Here is a 17,731-nt window from a genome sequence, read left to right as displayed (position 1 = left end):
TGTCAAAAAACCAATGCAGTCAATATCATCTACAAAAATGTCACATTTTGACAAAGCAAAACGAGAAGAAAAAAGCCTTCAAGCCTCGAAGTAACATTGGCACTGAACAGTGAGTCACATTTCCCTTAGGGGAGAGGGAGACAGAAAACCTCATGTTGTAGCCTTCAGCCTGATTTGTGATGCAGAAAGCAAGATGAATGCAATCAGTCTTGCCTCCATTTCGATTTTGTTTGCATAGCATGTTCTTAATTACAGGCTGTTTCAAGAGCTGTGTTCTGTACACAGCATACAATAAACAGATAAACATAGCTGGGGTCGATTGCAACTGTCGTGGAAATGGTCTACTTTTCAGCATTGAAGAACTTCAAAAAATTTTTGAAAGTATACCATGGTTAGTTAAATAATCTCTGTATTTAACTGTGTGAAGTAAAGTCCACTGCATCTTTATTTACATTGTATCCAGAACATTAAAATGGAAGAAATGATAGAAATTTTGCATGGTAACTCGGTTCAGAGACCACTGGGGTGCTACGTGCTTGCTCTGTAGATGGCAACACAAGTGAAATGGAGCACACGATTTCAAAAGTGCAATAGCAAGGGAAGGCAAAAGCTAAGTTACACCAAATATTCACTGATAATTATCATTAGAACTAAGCAAACAATTCTCTCTGAATGTTATCTGGACAAATGTACACTCTTTTTTCTGCCTGCTACATACTGTCCTGGGAAGCTGTGTTTTTCTTAAATGTGTAATTTGAAGTTATTTCAGTGAGTAGCTGTTTGTCTAAGGTGTCTCACTGAGGCTATCCAGTGGGCTGTCAATTCAATGCCCTTTGAAACTGGCCACAGTCAATTAGCACACAAATCCAATGGGTCTTTTTCTGTTATGACTAGCCAAGTGATCTCTGAGAATCAGGTCCCATAGTCAAATAGTCACATTTCTGAGTATAAAACTTGTTTTCTGTAAAATTTCACCCATCCTCATTAGAATTCACAAACATGCCTGCCAGGAAATGCACTCAGTGACGTCTCTGAAGTCACAGAATGGTTATGAGGACACCAAAGTAAGCGTTATTTTTCTTTGTCCCAGTGAATTTTCAGTGAATGAACAGCTGAGTTCCTTATTCAGCTCTAATATTGACATCTTTCTTCTTTTCATGAATAAGTTAATGGCAGCAGGAGCCTGCCACCTTCAGCAAGGCCCACAGGCAGCTCACAAAAAATAGAGAAGGAAATGTTGCTAGAGCTGGTATCTGCCCATCTGCCAGTTTAACCTTGTCATTAGCTTATTAAAATTGTTTGAGACTGTATACCTCAGGGTTTCTAGTTTGTTGAATGAGATGTCTGAGAAGGATTTTTGGGATGAATGTTAATCTACTCTCTTTGTTTCATATGATGAAAGGGCTCATTTTCACTGATCATCATTTGGCACTCCTGTGTGTTTAAATAACCAGAATAAAGTAAGTTTATTTTAAATCTCTTCCAAATTCTTAAAAGGAAAATTTATGCTCATGGAAAATTTGCTTCATAACAACATGAAGGCCCTCCAGGATAAGTAGTTACCAGCCTGAAGTTAAGGAGGAAGAGCACTGCCTTTTGACAAGACTCTCCCCGATCCAAACATCCCTCAGGCATTTAAGCAATCTTTACTCCAGTAAGCAGTCATCATTTTAGTCAATGTTTGCTCATTATTTCCATCAAAAGATAGTAACTACTGGAATATCCGCTTAGGTAATGAGTGCTAATGAGAGCGTTGCTGCACCGCATTGCATCAGAGACTGGAATTTGTCAGTGATGTACTCTAGCAACGTGCCTGAGAGGTACCATAACTGAGGGTTACTGTGCCATCAGGCAATCAAGGATGGTATCGACTCAACTTCTCATTAAGTCTTGTGCTTCAAGGGCATCTCCTTCTCTTCAAATAAGAAGAAAGTCACATCCCACACATTCAATTTTCTTCTACCTTACTACTGAGCACAGATAAATGTAATTGCATCTGGCCTCATAAATCCTTCCATTAAAATGTATCCTGAGGTTACAGGAGAGGTCTAGAAGGCATATTTGGTTCAATTAGAGAAAGTAAACATTATGTTGCAAGACACATGTTGCGCAAGAGGGTGGTGTGGTAAAACTGGCTCCTGTGCATTTGGAAAGAAACAGCCACTCGCAGGTCAAAAATGATGCTGAAAAGGTCATTTCTCCTAGAGGAGCTACGAGCTGAGCCCCCGGCTCGCTGTGTGACACATTAGAGAAATGACACATCAGATGCCAGCTGCTGTCTGCTCTGCATCTGGTAAATGCCGTGGGGTCAGGCATTACAAGCGTGGTTGGAAGTCAGATCACAGCAAGGGGAAAACATTATGCCAAGCTTTCCTCTTCCTCACAGATGGGTGTGTGGGAAGGAAAGTCCCCAATGTGTCCCTGAGGCAAGTCATGGTGGTTTTGTGAGACACAAAGCTGACTGCCACGGTTCTATGCTGGTGCCACATCGCTGTGCAAGGGAGGAGTCTTTCCTGTGGATGCATGGGACATCCCTTAGCCACAGCAGGGCACCAGGATGTCCCCTCCTCTGAAAGCTCCTTCAAGACCTCAGCGGTCCCCACCAGGGCTGGAGCTCGGGTTCCCGGGGTCCCAGAGAATAAAGGTTGCATTTTGTGCTACCTCCGAAGGGTTGTAGGCTTTCCCTTTTCAAAAGCAGCCTCAGCCTGAACCTCATTCCAGAAGCATTTGCCAACCTCTTTCTCTTCCTGACATCCCTGACAAGGTGGAGACAGGGCCTCTGGCACAGCCACCTCTGCAGGGCTGTGTGGCCACCCGGCGAGCGCTGGCAGGTGAGCGTGACCCAGGCAGACCCACTGCCCTGCGTGGCCAGTAACCTGGCATGATGCTCTGTGCAGCATTCACGTGGCCTCTGCTGAAAAGTACCCAGCCAGGATTTAATCACAGCCTAGGCATCCTGGTTTGTTTTGCTATTTTGAGCATCACAACTAGCAGCTGGCTCTGCAGATGTGCACCTAATAATCACAGCTGCGCCCAGGTGGTATCCTAAAACAGACCTCACATAAGCAAAATCCTCCTTTATTTTACATACATTTTGGCCTGCAGTTTTAAGAACAATAATCTTAGGTCTAACCTCTTCTCCACTGCTTCTCTGGACTCATTAAACTGAACATCTCACAAAACATTTTCCTGGTCTGTTATTTTGATTTCCAGAAATAACCATTTCTGAACCACATGTCTCCCTGCGTTCAGGCCTTGAGCTGGCTACCAGGGCTGGAGCCTGTGGTACAAGTTTCCCAGGCAAAATCTGGATGTTACTTCCCCACGTGGCTGGAGTAGAAACTATCTGAGCAGACCTTGCAGCAGCAATGGACCAGAAGGGATTGAGCCCTGCAAGAGCAGGTGCTTTTCCATAGGTACTCACGTTGTAAACGCGGGGTTGTATTTTGCACCAAGGTAGTAAGAGTAAAGGTTGAACATTCCAATCATGAAGGCCAGGAACACCATGATGAAGATGACCATGAACTTGAAGATATCCTTCACAGTCCTCCCCAAAGAGATCTGCAGGGGGCCGAAGCTTTCGTTGGCTGGAAGAATGTAAGCAATGCGGGAGAAGCTGAGTACCACAGCTATTGCATACAGTCCTTCTGAAATGATCTGAGGATCCGAGGGAAGCCACTTGTTCCTGGCTAAAACAATACATGTACACTAGGTATTAGTAACAAAAAGTGTTAGATGGAAGTTATGATGATAAATGACCCATTTTCAAGACTGAATCTTGGTTTTGGCCAGGACTTAAAGAAAAAAAAAGGTTTGGAACAACTGGTCACTGAAGTCCTCAGCATGCTGTACAAATATGGGTGAGAAGAATTAGTTGTATTTATCACATGGTAAAGATGAGAAATAAGCAAGTCACTGGGATTTACCAGAGTCACACAGCAAATAAATAGCATGGCTTTAAACAAATTTGGTATTTTCTGTTTCCTAGTTGAACATCAGCTGTGTTGTGCCTTTGCCATTATAAGCCCTTGAGATGGAGAACCAAAACCACAACACAGTGGAGTTTGGCTACAGATTTGGATACACGGCACTGTGTCGATATTTGGAAAGGAAGCATGAGGGAGACTGAGATCTCTATACCTACCATTAGATAAGAAAGTTAGGATTTGTTTGGATAAAGCAGATATAACCATCAAGTGTATCATCTTCACGTTATCTTTAAATTAAAACAAATTTTTGTAGTCTAGTCACTCTAATATTTTTACTTTAAAAAGCTTCTTGTTGATACCAGATATGCATCATTTATTTAATCTACTGAAAATTTGAACATTTATATTAATATAGCTTATAAGTGTCCTTGCATCAACTGAGCTTCTTGATGAAAAGATTGTGACTCAGAGCTAAAACATGTGACAACTTAAGGACACAGCAGTAAACTTAGGCATTATTTTCAGTAATCTGAACCAAAGGAAAAGCAGCAGATGGAGGAATTCACAGGATCTGGTTGTGACATTCTGTTCCAGACCCTTTGCACCTTTTTATCATGAACTCACTTTAAATGAGTCAGCGCAAACCAGAGAGAGGAAAACCACAACATCACCTCAGAGGCCTCTTGCTTGCCTGGGCAGGGAGAGGGAAGCTTACTTTCAGAGGGGACACACCAAGCAAGAGGCTGAGCCGGTGTGACCAGCTCATGGACCTGCCAGGGAGCCTGTGCCTGTGCACCCTGGTGTGGGCTCAGGGAACGTGTCTCTGGTGCCACATGGTGCACGTCTACAGTGGCTGAAGTCCTCTGCCCCAGATCTTCCTCTCCAGCCCAAGCACGTTGCTAGAATAACTACCTTACAACCCTAGGGAGCAAATGGCCCTCCTTTGTGCCCAGCTCTCTAGTTCCTGCAGACCCTCTGTGAGTAAAAATCCCCATGGATTTTGCTCAGGGTTACATCTAAAGCTTGCAGAAGCATGCAATGAATCCAGGCCCCACACTGGGATGCAAACCTCTATTCATTTGTGAATATCAAAGAAAAAACATTTCAGCCATCAAAAATAATGTTGTCAAGGCTCTGCTACTGCTTGCATTTCCAAATGTTAACATTTATATATGATACAGACTCTCAAAAAATAAAGTCTTTCTCTTGGAGGAGCAGCAGCTTATGGGTATAATTGGCGTTTGTATTTCCATTATACAGGTGTTGGATGTAACAGAGGTGCAGAGTGCACCAACAGTTAGAAATGCAGCTCCAGATCCTGTGTTTGTTCACACATTTCCCCCTTCTCACATTTGGAAAACCAAGCAGGTTCATTCATCTGTAATTTAAATTATATTCTGCTCACTCCCAGTTCCTGACTGTTGCTCAAGCTATTTTGTCAGCATGTGATTGACCTGAATGTAGCCTTAGCACAAGACCAGAGACTGAATGAGGCTCAGATCTCAATTCCTTTCTGGCTGTTTAGGAAGATGGCTGGAATGGGTACATCTGAGAAGAATAATTTGGTTTAATTAGAAAAAACCTACATAAATATCACAAAAAAAAAAAAAGCTGCTTTCAGCACTGCCACACATTAGCCTGAAAGAACAGGAAGCATTAGACAGCGAAAGATAGCAAAAAGCGTCTTACCATAAGTAAAGTAAGCAACTTCAGGGGGAAGGGTGACATTATTGAGGTCATCATCTTGAACGTACTGATCTACGTACTGTTGTGCTTCAGTCGCTTTGAGAAAAGCCATGAACCTGGCAGTGAATGATGCCACGAAGATGGACAGCATCCCGAAGTCCAGCAGGTTCCAGAGATGTACCACGTATTCGCGTGGCCCCTCTTCCCAGATCTCCTTGCACTCTGACCATATCATGCCTGTGGAAAGGCCAGAGCACGTTTAACCACCAAACACAGAAGGTGATTTTTGTATTCAGACAGACCCGTTTCCTGGCTAACAGTAGCTTCTAAGATCGAAATAAATAACTCTTCAGTTAAACTGAATTTCTTGAGAATGGTTTGTGTCATCTTTCCTTAAAAATTATTAAAAACTTTAAGCTTGTATGTCCTTTTGTGCATATGAGGTTGAAATTTCAAAATTTCACTATATGAGTCAATGGTAAAGTAGATTTCTGGTGATGTCAGACAAAGCACAGTTCAGAAATACTGAAAACATTAGAAAATTCTACTGCTGATCTATTTGGAAAAAATGTAGATTTCCTCTCTTGTCCCCAAAATCTCCTTGCTAAACCTTGCCACTGCAGATGGTATCGCTTGCTCTGCTGATGTTTTCCTCCTTCCCTAAAACAGTGGGTGGGTCTGTTTTGAGAATGGAAACAGATCTTTGCGAGAGAAAATCTGATCCAGGAGTAAATACAGTATGATCAGAGAAAAGGTAAGACAGAAGCTCTGCCCTTGCAGTACTTTTCATAAAGTTTTATATATTAAATAATGATGAATTTCCATAAAGTCTGATCTATCACTTTGAAAACCCTGAGTTTAGCCTGAATTTAGGGGACTTCTGACAACAGACTTACAGATAAACCTAAATGCCAAGCCCTGAAAATTCAAACGTTTTGACATCCATGTTCTACTGGGGAGGACAGGTGAATTCAATGGGCAAACTGGAGCCAAGAGCTCAGGACAAATTCACCAACTTGCCTAACCTTCACTCACAGCAGGGCTCCATGCCCAAAATCTTCCTTCTGAATAGCTAAAATATTGGAATATTTAACTCACTGATAAATATTTCCTGTGCTCTACCCAATCCTGTTTCCATAGCAGCAGCAAAATTCACATTTAATCAAGCAGGAGCAGTGCCTGCCAATTTCCATGTGGCCTGCTGCAACCTTGTCCTTTTTGTGAACTCTTCTTCATCCTCTTTGCTGGAAGCTCTCATGGTGTGGCATGTCAATGCTTTTGCTCAGCTACTTCAGAGACTCCTGGAAGCACATGGTGTCCCAAGAGGCACAGTCGAAAGCTGGGTTATAGGGAAGGAAACAAGTCAGTGTGAATCTAGCCGGAGGCTGGAGCCATGAGGAACTGCCGCTGTCAGTCCTTGTGCACGGGGAAGGATTTGAGAGGAAACGGAAAGCTAAGGTCTCGGTACCGCTGGTGGCCAAGGCACAGCTAGCCTGTGACCTCCATAACCCTGGAATCTCCAGGCAGGTCCTTGGAGCTGTACCCTGATGCAGGTTATGCCCCATACAGATCTGTCTTGGGAGAGAGCCTGAGGTCTGCTGAGTGCTGAGCAGAGCCAGAGGGAGGGCAGGAGAGGAGCCTCCCAGCTCTTCTCCCCGAGTCCGCCGGTGCTTGCCTGAGTAAAAGCAGGAACTTCATCCCAAGCCGTCATTCACCACAAGAAGATTTAATAATAAATAGTCTAAGGGAGAAGGTGGAAGAATTGGTTTCTCAGGAACTGTCCAGGAGTGAGGATGAAATATTAAAGAAACATTTCTCACTAAAAAAAAAAAAGTATCCCAGAAGCGATAGATAGGAGACATTAGCCCCACGCATTACGCATGTGTGTCGTATAAAGGTACCAAAGCACTTCAGGAAATATCACATGCATGGTAACACTGCTGACCAGAGTACTTGTTCACTGACACCCAGAAATGTCTTTTCTGGTTTAAATATTAACTCTCCCATCCAAATTTATTTCTGATCTTCGTCACTTAATATACCTAAGTCACAGATTAATGAAGTAAGGAATGTCTAAAACTGAGTAGACTGACTAAAATTAGACTCATCCAGTGTAAATATCACACTATTGGCCTATAATTTACATCATTTTTTTTTTGCCAAATGTGTTGCAATCATTTTTTATCCATATATATGGAAAAATGTCTATTCAGGACAAGTAGAAAAGTTACAGTAATTATTCGGTCAGTACTGCTGGATAATTGTATATACATTGTGAAGGAGTAATTCAAAGCTTCTCCTCAAGTAAAAATAATAAGAAGCGAAAAAGCAGCTAAAATTCAGGGGAGGGGACGTAAGACGGGATGTAAGAACAGAAATAAGGGAAGGCAACTAAGCAAAGCAGATTTGCCAGGATGTGATTGCATTTCAATATGGTGTTTCTGAGGCCCCCAATGGCTTTGGGAGAGGTTGTTTCCCTGAGTTTGATGTACAGAGAGGTGGGACATGAGCAGCTTCTACAGGTCTCTTGTGCCTCTTCTCCCACAGCAGGGATAATCAGAAATGTCACCTTGATGGGCATTTCTGGTTTCAGCAAGGAAAGGAGAGACAAGCTACAGGCACAGTCCATCTGGAAGAAAAATGGAAGTGTGCAAGAAGTGCTGTTCACCACCTGCGCACAAAAAGGAACAGTTTGTCAGATTTTTATATCCACTGGCCTGGTATATAAATCACGAGCAGCTGATGTTGGAGAGCCGCCTTTGAGCCTTCCTGGATCCGCCAAAGGCTGTTGGATTAAGAGAGAGAGTTGTGCTCAGATTGCGTCTACCCAGAGCTTAACTGCTACCTTGGCTGCTTTTGCAGTGGGGATTTTGTCTCCCTGAATGAAACCTCCCTGCTTCCAGTGCACACTTTTGTCCATACTGCTCGTGAGGAAAATCCCAGCCTTCCTCATTTGAAGGCAAGAGATGGGAAGACCCGGCCGCAGAGGGAGAAGTAGCCGAGGCATACAATGAGCCACAGGCGCATGAGCTGAAATTGCCGTGCTCCATGTACGAAGGGGCAAGTTCTCCTTTCAGAGCATTGTGGTATTTCTCTGTGCTGACAGGTTTATCATCTGCAGCCCTTGGATGCTCCGTCATAACAAAGAGAAGTGAGACCAAACAGGCGTTTTCCCACCTAAAATGCTATTGTTTATCTGGCTGTTCATGGGGATGTTAAATGGGCTTCCAACACTATCTGGCTGATCCAGCGATGGTCTACAGCCATTTCAGAGGTGCAGGCTAGTGGAAAGTAAAGCCTCTGGTATGGATTTTTGGAGCAGGATGAAGTGCTTGCCTGGCTGAAAGTCATTGCCTCTGCTCGGTTTACTCCATTACTCACCTGCATTACAAATAGTTGGGAGCAGGAGACGGCAATGGTATCTTTTTGCATAACTCCAGTCTGAAATTCTTCTGCTGGTAGTTTTCTCTTAAAATATATGCACGTGGGTCAATTTTCATATATCTAGCAAGATTAATTGCAGGGAGTGCTACTACAGGTTGTGCTCACTCGTGGCCATACTATGCTATGCTAATGTAGCACATTATCCTCGAATAATGCTATTCTGAACATGCATCATAATTTTATGGTTGACAGCCAGATAACTTGGACAGCCAATTTTCTCCCCAAAAAAGAACCACGCTCAGGGACCTGTAAACTAATTTCTCAAAAATGGTCTGCTATGGTTGGAACAAGTAACGTGTCATCAGCATTCATCATTGCTGCCACAGTATGAAGGAGAAAAGAGAAAGAACAGAAACAGAAGGAAGGGATTTACAAGCTGAGAATAAATAAAATTACACTTTCTGATTGTACTATGAATCGAAATGTAGGTAGCACACCCACACTGTTGAGTCTGAAGACAGCAACTGCAGGTGTTGCCAAGTAGGATTAAATATAGCTATGTATATTTAGTACACAAGAGTTAGATTTATTATACTTCAACATATACTTACTCTCTACTTACATTTGCCTCTTTGGAAAAGCATGTCTTGGCAACTTTACCTGTGATATTTATCTATAGCGTTTACTGTCATTTAATTATATTTCTACTTACATATACATATCTATAATACCTATAAAATTTTTGTGCCAAAAGGCTGGGCACTCCGCCACCTTTAGTGCTTTTACAGTCCTTAAAGTTCAGGGTCACATATGGGGCTCAGCAAGTGCCCAAGCCCCCGTGCCAGTTGTCTGCAGGCCACGTGCACCAAACTTTCACCTTAGCATTGCTGAAACATTATTTGAAGTTTTATGTAGGCAGACAGCTAAAATGGCCAGAGAAGACTGTCAGAGCTGATGTAGGCAGTCATTAGAAAATCTCATTATATTCAGAAGTCTGTACAATGAATCACCTTTCTTCTCCCAGAAAAGTGAAAACCTTTAAATGAAATGTTTTCTTCTTCATCTCTCAGGAACTCACCAGGCAGACAGATACTAACTAGTGCCTATAAGAAAAGAACACCTAGTCTAAAATCTAATCCTCTTCTCCAACTGCTTTAATACCATTTCAAAAATATATCTTACAGACTTACTCTATCCAGTCTGGCATCTATTCAGTGTCTTCTAGCTTAATATCCTATATGGGATTTTGATTATTGCTGGGACAGGGAACAAAGAAATGGTGGCCAGGAAGTTACCAGGTAGAGCAGCCCTATCCTATTTTTCGGGGGGGTTTAATGCCATCAGTACTTATGGAACAGTGGAATTATTTGCTGCAAGAAAAGAATCAAAATCATGGTGGTGAGTAAAACCAGATACAGAAGAGGTCGACAAAGATTCTGCAGAGTTGATAAGCTCAATTTCCCAATAAATCCTTCTGAGCTTGTTTAGATAGTGGTTCAAGGTAGCTGACCTGCCAGGAATAAATTGTGCCTATAGGAAAAGTAATACATCTGAATTTTCCTAAAACTCCCTGGAAGTTTAACTTGTGCACGTGACATAATTTTACACTTGGAGGGTTCATCCACATGAATCCCTACTTTATGATTGTTGGATAACTTAATTTCTTGTAAAAGATTTGAGTGCTGTGCTGTCCTCTCACCAGTAACAATTTCATACTACGGACATCACAAAATCCACCTCTTATTTAGCTAACAGTTTTCATCACTAGATCTCAGCGTGTATTACAAAAAAAGTAAATAACAATATACCCATTTTGCAGATGAAGAAACTGAGGTTCAGTGACTTATAATAGGATCTCATGACAGGGTAATAAAACACCCACGTCCCAATGGACACAATTCTTTCTGCTCACTTTAGATAGAACAATGTCTTGTAGTGAAACTATAGGTTTCTAAGACTATATTACCTTCTTTAAGATGCAATGATTAAACCAACAGAGGCAAACAGACAACATCTATAGCATTCACCATGGAAAGTGGAAACTCAGGAAAGCGAGAATTTGCCAAGCATCACTCAATATTTTCAAAAGCAGATCAAGATCAAAGTCTTCTTTGATCCTGTTTTAATCAAAATACTGCCATCAACCTCTAATTTAGCCTGATAATATTTTTCTTGGTTTTGAGGTTTGTTTTTTGGTTGGTTTTGTTTTGTTTTTTTTCCTTTGTCTTGTCACTGTCTATCATGCTATTTCTAGTCATGTTGAATTTCCCTGGAGGACTTGTAGACATTTTGGTTTTGCTTACCTAATACCCACTTCATGATCAGCAATTCTGTCCATGAGAACTGAGTTGTTTTGACTCTAAATATTTGTTTTGGATGATCCGTGATGGTCTCGTTGGGGAGATTTTTTACTCCTTCAAACCGATCTGAAGCATTCACTACTAACAGTCCAAGGAAGATTGTGAAAGAAACTGCATGTGCCACAAACTTCATGAAAGGACTTCGGAGGGTCCGTCCCAACTGCAATGAAACATACACAAGACATAAGATTTTTTTTCCCTCATCAACCTTCTGGAAGTTTTTTTCCTATAAAAGTTTGAACCATTTGCCCAAGGTGAAAAGGATTCAGAAATGAATTCTAGATCATGAACTAAAGGGACTTTAGATTTGTTCAAGTTGTTCTTTGCTGTTACTAGACATTATGCATTGCAGTTCAAATTATGCCCTTTGCATAATTTTCTAGGCATGGCAGTATCTTATATTGCTCCTTTATACCCACATAGAATGTCTGATTGTCCTGGCCACATGGTAAGTGGAAGATGAAGAGACAGGACATTTATATGAGAGACATGTTTGTGTGTATACGTGTTATATGAATGTACTCATGTGTGTCAATATAAATCCTAACGATGGGCCCACTTCTCATCCTTACATCATTGTTATATATTAGAACCTTTTATTAATGCTCAATTCTTGGTTCATTAATGATGTGTAGGAAATAGCCTTATTTAAAGATCCTTTAGTAATGCTTTTAATATGTTTTGGTATGATAGTCTTCTCTCATAATTATTACAAAAGCTGGAGATTCACTCCCCAGAACACAAGGATTTATTACAATACAATAAGCCATGAATCGGAACAGCAGATCTGTTCACTAGAGTTAATTTTTGTCCCATTCTTCTTGAAAAGCTTTGTTTGCTAATTAATATAAATAACACTCTTTTCATTTTACATTTTCTGTGATCTAAGAAAACATTACTCCAGAAAGATGTCGGAGTAGAAGCATTTTTAGGAGCGCAAGGACCAATGCCTGTGGTGTTGGACACAACAGACAGCAATGAAAGTGCCATCCTGCATGTGCCCTTTCCAGAACCCCCTCAAGGCAAATGGGATTTCTTTCTGCAGTATATTACTCACAGATTAACTTCCCTTGATGACAAGGTATCCTCAAAATTTTCTTAATATCTACTGACTTGATCATAAAACTTCATAAGAATTATGAAAAAGGAGTGAAAAAGGAAATTCCTTGTTTTCCTACTTATGTCCAATAGCAGCTTTGTTCAAAGAAGCCCAGGTCTCTGGTTATTGCAGGGCAGGAAATATTTTAAAAGCAGGGTTCTTTAGGTCTAGTGGAAATTTAAAGGAAGACTTATGATTCTGGTTCTCATTTCTTTTTCTTCTCTGAAGTTTTAAAATGTCAAATAAATCTTTTACGAAGCTGACAGAATAGAAAATCATATTGGAAAATGTGCGTGTTTCTAAATACCAGAAAGACTTTCCAATAAAGAAAATGAAAAAAATCTGCCCTATCCCCAAGCCCTTATTAACATGCATGCTTTTTTTCTGAGTTCAATACGGATGTGTTTAAGCGGGTGGGTGTTGCACTGAATCAAACTCCAAGTTTCCTTAATCTTGTCTAGGAATATTATGGCAGATATAGGAGTAAATGAAGTGTGTTAAAAGCAATCCCAACACTTGTGATGCTGTAAACCTTGGTGTAGTGTCAGTTCTCAACAGCTTTTTATGGCTGGCATTGGGCAGATATCCATTTTGTAGCAGAATTTATATTTCCAGTACAGAGCTGATGGATTGATGGGATATGTTTGAACAATGCCCCATACAGTAATAATCTCAGATGTTCTCCTCATATGACCTGTCTGAGAGAGCTCAAAGGGCAAGAGCAAAGTATAACAACAACTATGGGCATATGGGGCCTTACCAACAAAGTTTTAAGAAAGTACATTTGCAGTCTGTACAAGATTCATTTCTACCCTGAACTCACTAAAAGAGAAAAAGCACTTTCTATTGAATCAAGAATTGTCTCCAAATAATTAGACTTTTTCTGCTGTCTATAGAAACTTAAAAAAAAGAGACCTGAGATTAATGTAGCACAGCCTTGGTTATCAGAGAAATAATCCTGTGTATTACAGAACCAAATGAATTCTCTGGGTAATTTCACTTAGTTCTCTACTGATTTAACAAAAGTCTGCATTTAGTCAGTGTTACATCAGCATTTTATCCCCTTTATTACTGTGGAAAGCTTACTTTTTTTTTTCTTGAGCTGATGCTTTTCATATCTTCTCAGAAATCTGATTTTTAGCTAAGAGCTACAGGAGGTGAAAGTGTTGACTAGAATATTCTGTAAAAAATTAATGAAGCGTCAATTCCTCCAGTCAGCTTAATGCTTTATGACAGTAAGATATATTTTTCAAGCAACATACTACAGTTAAACTCAAGGTGTGTAACTATTTGGATGTATCAATTTCTCAATTACATTTTAAAATCAAAATATCATCTTTCTTCAAACTGAGATTGCAGGGAAGTACCTGGCTGTCACTGTTAAGACAGAAACACTGACAGTGTGTGAATATAAAGGTTCATTCTTAAGAGAATAGCTCATTTCATGACTTAGTATCCTATCCGTATTATAGGAAAATAATGAAGCAAGCAGACATGTCAAAAAGAAAATATATAAAATGTGTTAGTGAAACAAAGTTTTCCAAATGCAAATTAATCTCTACTCCAAGAGACAGGAACAAATAAAGATAGAAATATCATAAAGAAAAAAGCCATTATTATTTTCAGTACTATGCTCATAGCAAAAGCATGAAGAATATTGTTGTAGAAATTTTATGTAGCTTAACCGGGGAGGAAAATACCCAGAGTAAAAAGGTACAGGTACAGCTTTAGGTGGAGTGATCCATTAAAGTACCAGTGCTTAAACGATGCTGAGTCTGTCCCAGCGGGATCTATGGTCCATAAATCCTCAGCATGGCTGCATGAAAGCCAGAGAACAACCCAGGCAATGAGAGCTGTGTATAAATGATCTCTATTAGTGTTGTAATATTTGAATGTGTGCTTCAACCGACCAGAGAAGAAAGAAAATACTTCCTGAAGTTCTGCAGACAGTCCAAAGAGTCCCGCTTGCTCTTGTCATTACGTTTTTGGGCAGCGGACTGTGCAATTTTTCCATTCTCTCTCTTATCTTCTCTTTTGATCTCCAGTGAAACAAGTTTTGGACACCAACATATAAAGCAACAGTTCATTTCAGAGTCACAGCCTCCATGAGATGGATGAGTCAACACAGATATTTCAGGATAGGATAGGCTTACACTTTGTGGGTCTTGTCAACAGTTTGTGCATCCAGAGGTGAATGAACAACTAACACAAAAATTGGTTTTAATAAAGACAGTTCTGTGCAACTGAATGCAAAAGAAGACTTAAGAGTTCAGTTGCAAACTCTAGCTAATATTATTTACTAAATTTTCAAGGGTGATATTTGGCATGGTATATTCTAACCCCACAGAGCTTTATTAAAGAAAATTTTCTGTTAGGGATTAAAGGCTTGAAAACATATTCTTTGCTAAGATACATGTGATATTACATGAGCTAATAATTCCTCAGTGAAGGAATTATTTTGAGGTATGAATTGCTGTATTACTCTATGTGAAACTGCAGAATTTGACCAGTACATCTTAAGAATGTGATACACAATAGTATTTGTCAGGACAGCTCCTATAAGCAGTATTCCACATTACAGAAATTTCCTTCATATTTCTCACTGTGTTAGCCCAGAAATGAGTCCCTGACTCATGCCTGGTCATCCGTGTGTCCTTTAAGTCAGGCCTGATTTGATTTAAGTTAAATATCTCAGCTGATTGTCACTACGGAAAAATTATTTCATTACTCAGTTGTGTAACATCGAAATTGTTTCCATGACTTAAACCCAAACAAAACACTTGTAAAATTGGCCAGGACAAAATTAGGCTGTTCAGAGCATCACATGCAAATCTTTTGTTAATATCACCATCCTTTCAGCGGATATGCTGCCTATGTAAAATTGTCTGCAATAACACTATGAGAGGGTACAAGACTCATGCATCAACCCTCAGCCCTTGAACTTAATAATGGGTAAACATTTTGGGTGAGGTACCAATTCATGGGGGAAAAATGCATTCATTATTCATTTATTTCTATCACAGGCCCCAACCGAAAATCAAGACTACATTGTTCTAATCAATGCAAAGCCATGCATTAAAAGACAATTCCTGCCTGGAAGAACTTTCAATTTGATTTTCTGACAGAAGGTTCCATATGGTTTTTCATAGTCTAAAGTGGTGTGAAAAGAAAGGGACATTGAAAAATGAGAATGCACAAAAGGTTTAGTGTAATGAAATCACAGTCAATGAAAAGTTAAGTCCCTTTCCCTCCATTTTTTTTTTATTTTAATACACCTACCAGAAGAAATCAAAACCAAATAACTTTCTCAATCATTTCTTATTTCTGCTGTAAAACTGATTTATTCTGAATTTTTTGGCTCAGTTTTTTTCCCTTAGTTTTTATGCTTTTCATTTAAATTCTCCACTTATTTCTAGCCTAATTGTTCTCCCCACCTATTGCTGTATTCAAATGCAACCTCTGTAATTCTGAGAATACACCACAAATGTTGCTGTTGGCTGGTGTGCCAAATCCCAGCACATTCAACAGAGGTGGAGGAAATTAAACAGCTTCATAAATCCCCGCTGGACTGAGTTCTGACATAACAGAATTCCACACGTGAATTCCTTCTACGACCTAACCAAAACCACCCACCCCACAGCCCAGCTTTCACATGCACTTCTCTGTGTGAAACTCTGGAGTCCCGTCCCGTATTCACAAAAGCTGTGGGGTTTTGTGTTGGTACAAACCTTGAGAAAATGAAGTTACATTCTCAATTACTCTAAGAGAAAGTATTTTTCTTGGAAATTTTTTGGAGGACACCAAGCCTTAACATGTTTTATTATCTCAGATGTTCTGGAAGACTGTTTTCAAAAGGTTTGTCTGATTGCACCAACATAAATCTTTTCAAATTATAGTTTTTCCTCAATACCCATCCATGGATCTATAATTTCTTGGGCTTGACAAATTTAGAAAGGATTCCTCACTGGCTTTTAAAGGAAATGGGAGAAGATGTTTTCAAGACTGAATAAATTGCCAGTGCCAGGGGTCATTTTATCAAATTTAAGTACCTCTGATAAGCCTCCTACTGAAGACCTCTACCTTGTAATGGATGACGTTGTTGGCTATTGCTCAATGTGAAATGATCTTCTTCCCTGCCACCCCTTTCTTCTGTGGCAAGAGTAGTGAAAAAGCTTTTTATCACTCAGCCACACACCTGTTTAACTCCACTTGCCTGAGCAGACTCTTTCAGGATGGAAACCTCACTACAGATTTCACACCACAGACAATTCAAGATTTTACCTAAGCTAATGGTTGGCTCTGGTCCTTTGACATCTAGGTCTTGGCAAAACTCTCCTGCTCCATTTGATGCTGTAAGACATAGCCCAGCCCTATTTAGGTATATGGCAGTTTTCCAAGTTTCATCATCTTTTCCCTCAAAACCATAAAGATTGCATGTTTAAGTCTAGTCTTCTCTGCAGCATTAAGCAGTCCCCTGGTGCTTGCCAGAGTTTCAGGCACATATGCCGTAATAATGCTCCACTAGCTAAAAATGCAAAATCAGAAATAGGAAGGAAAGGGAAGAGAGGAGCCCTGAAGAAGGGAGGACCCTGCAACAAAAACTCTCATTCCTTTTATGTATTCCTGTACATAAAAGGAATGAGAGTTTAAACATCAGAGTTAACTAAAAGGGCAACAAAGATCTTCCTTTTTAGTTATTCCCTATTTTGGTGGTTCTTCTATTCTTTCTTCACCCCACTCCCATGTTGTTATCTCCTATCCATTTCTTGTTGCTATTCTTTTCTTGTGACCCACTGTCTCAATGTTTCCTTCCCCCACCACTCCACCTTGATTACCTGTAAAGATGAACCTCAAACCATGCCTAATAGCTCCATTTGTGTATATCAAGCAACACCTCACGTTTGCTCTCCTCCAGGGCAATCTTAGAGGATAGCGTGAATCATTTCCCAATGGCATTGCAGAAACATAAGTGACTTCATTCCAGGCCCTGGATAGAAATGACCATAAAAGCCATGCACCTTAATGAATGTGTACCTTGCTGCAGGGAGCGATCCAGTAGGCTATGGCGAGGAAGGGCAGGCCAATGGAGACCCCGAAGACAGCCAAGAACTTCACAGCTATAGATTGCTGCCGTAAGCCTGAGAGGTTTTCATACCACATGGTGAGCAATTGCTGCTGGCAGTTGGGGTGAGCAACAAACTGTAAGAGAAACAGAAATTGAAGTATCAGTAGCATTGTCTGAAGAGGATGAGATTTCAGAGAATAACCTGCTG

General features: G+C 40.4%; 1 protein-coding gene across 1 annotated transcript in view; it reads right to left on the bottom strand.

Annotated features, from left to right (window-relative positions):
- Positions 1-17,731, bottom strand: part of TRPC7 (transient receptor potential cation channel, subfamily C, member 7) — a 71,386-nt gene that overhangs the window by 14,731 nt on the left and 38,924 nt on the right. The window contains exons 3-6 of the mRNA XM_009322696.1: positions 17,493-17,657; positions 11,303-11,519; positions 5,619-5,852; positions 3,425-3,689 (exon numbers count right to left, since the gene is read on the bottom strand). Coding sequence (XP_009320971.1) covers positions 3,425-3,689; positions 5,619-5,852; positions 11,303-11,519; positions 17,493-17,657 — 881 coding nt within the window. The remainder of the gene's footprint in view (positions 1-3,424; positions 3,690-5,618; positions 5,853-11,302; positions 11,520-17,492; positions 17,658-17,731) is intronic.

The sequence above is a fragment of the Pygoscelis adeliae genome, unplaced genomic scaffold (genome assembly GCF_000699105.1).
Source record: "Pygoscelis adeliae isolate BGI_AS28 unplaced genomic scaffold, ASM69910v1 Scaffold34, whole genome shotgun sequence".
Classification (NCBI taxonomy): domain Eukaryota; kingdom Metazoa; phylum Chordata; class Aves; order Sphenisciformes; family Spheniscidae; genus Pygoscelis; species Pygoscelis adeliae.
The sequence above is the reverse complement of the archived record's forward strand: the minus strand, read 5'-3'. Positions and strand labels throughout refer to the sequence as shown.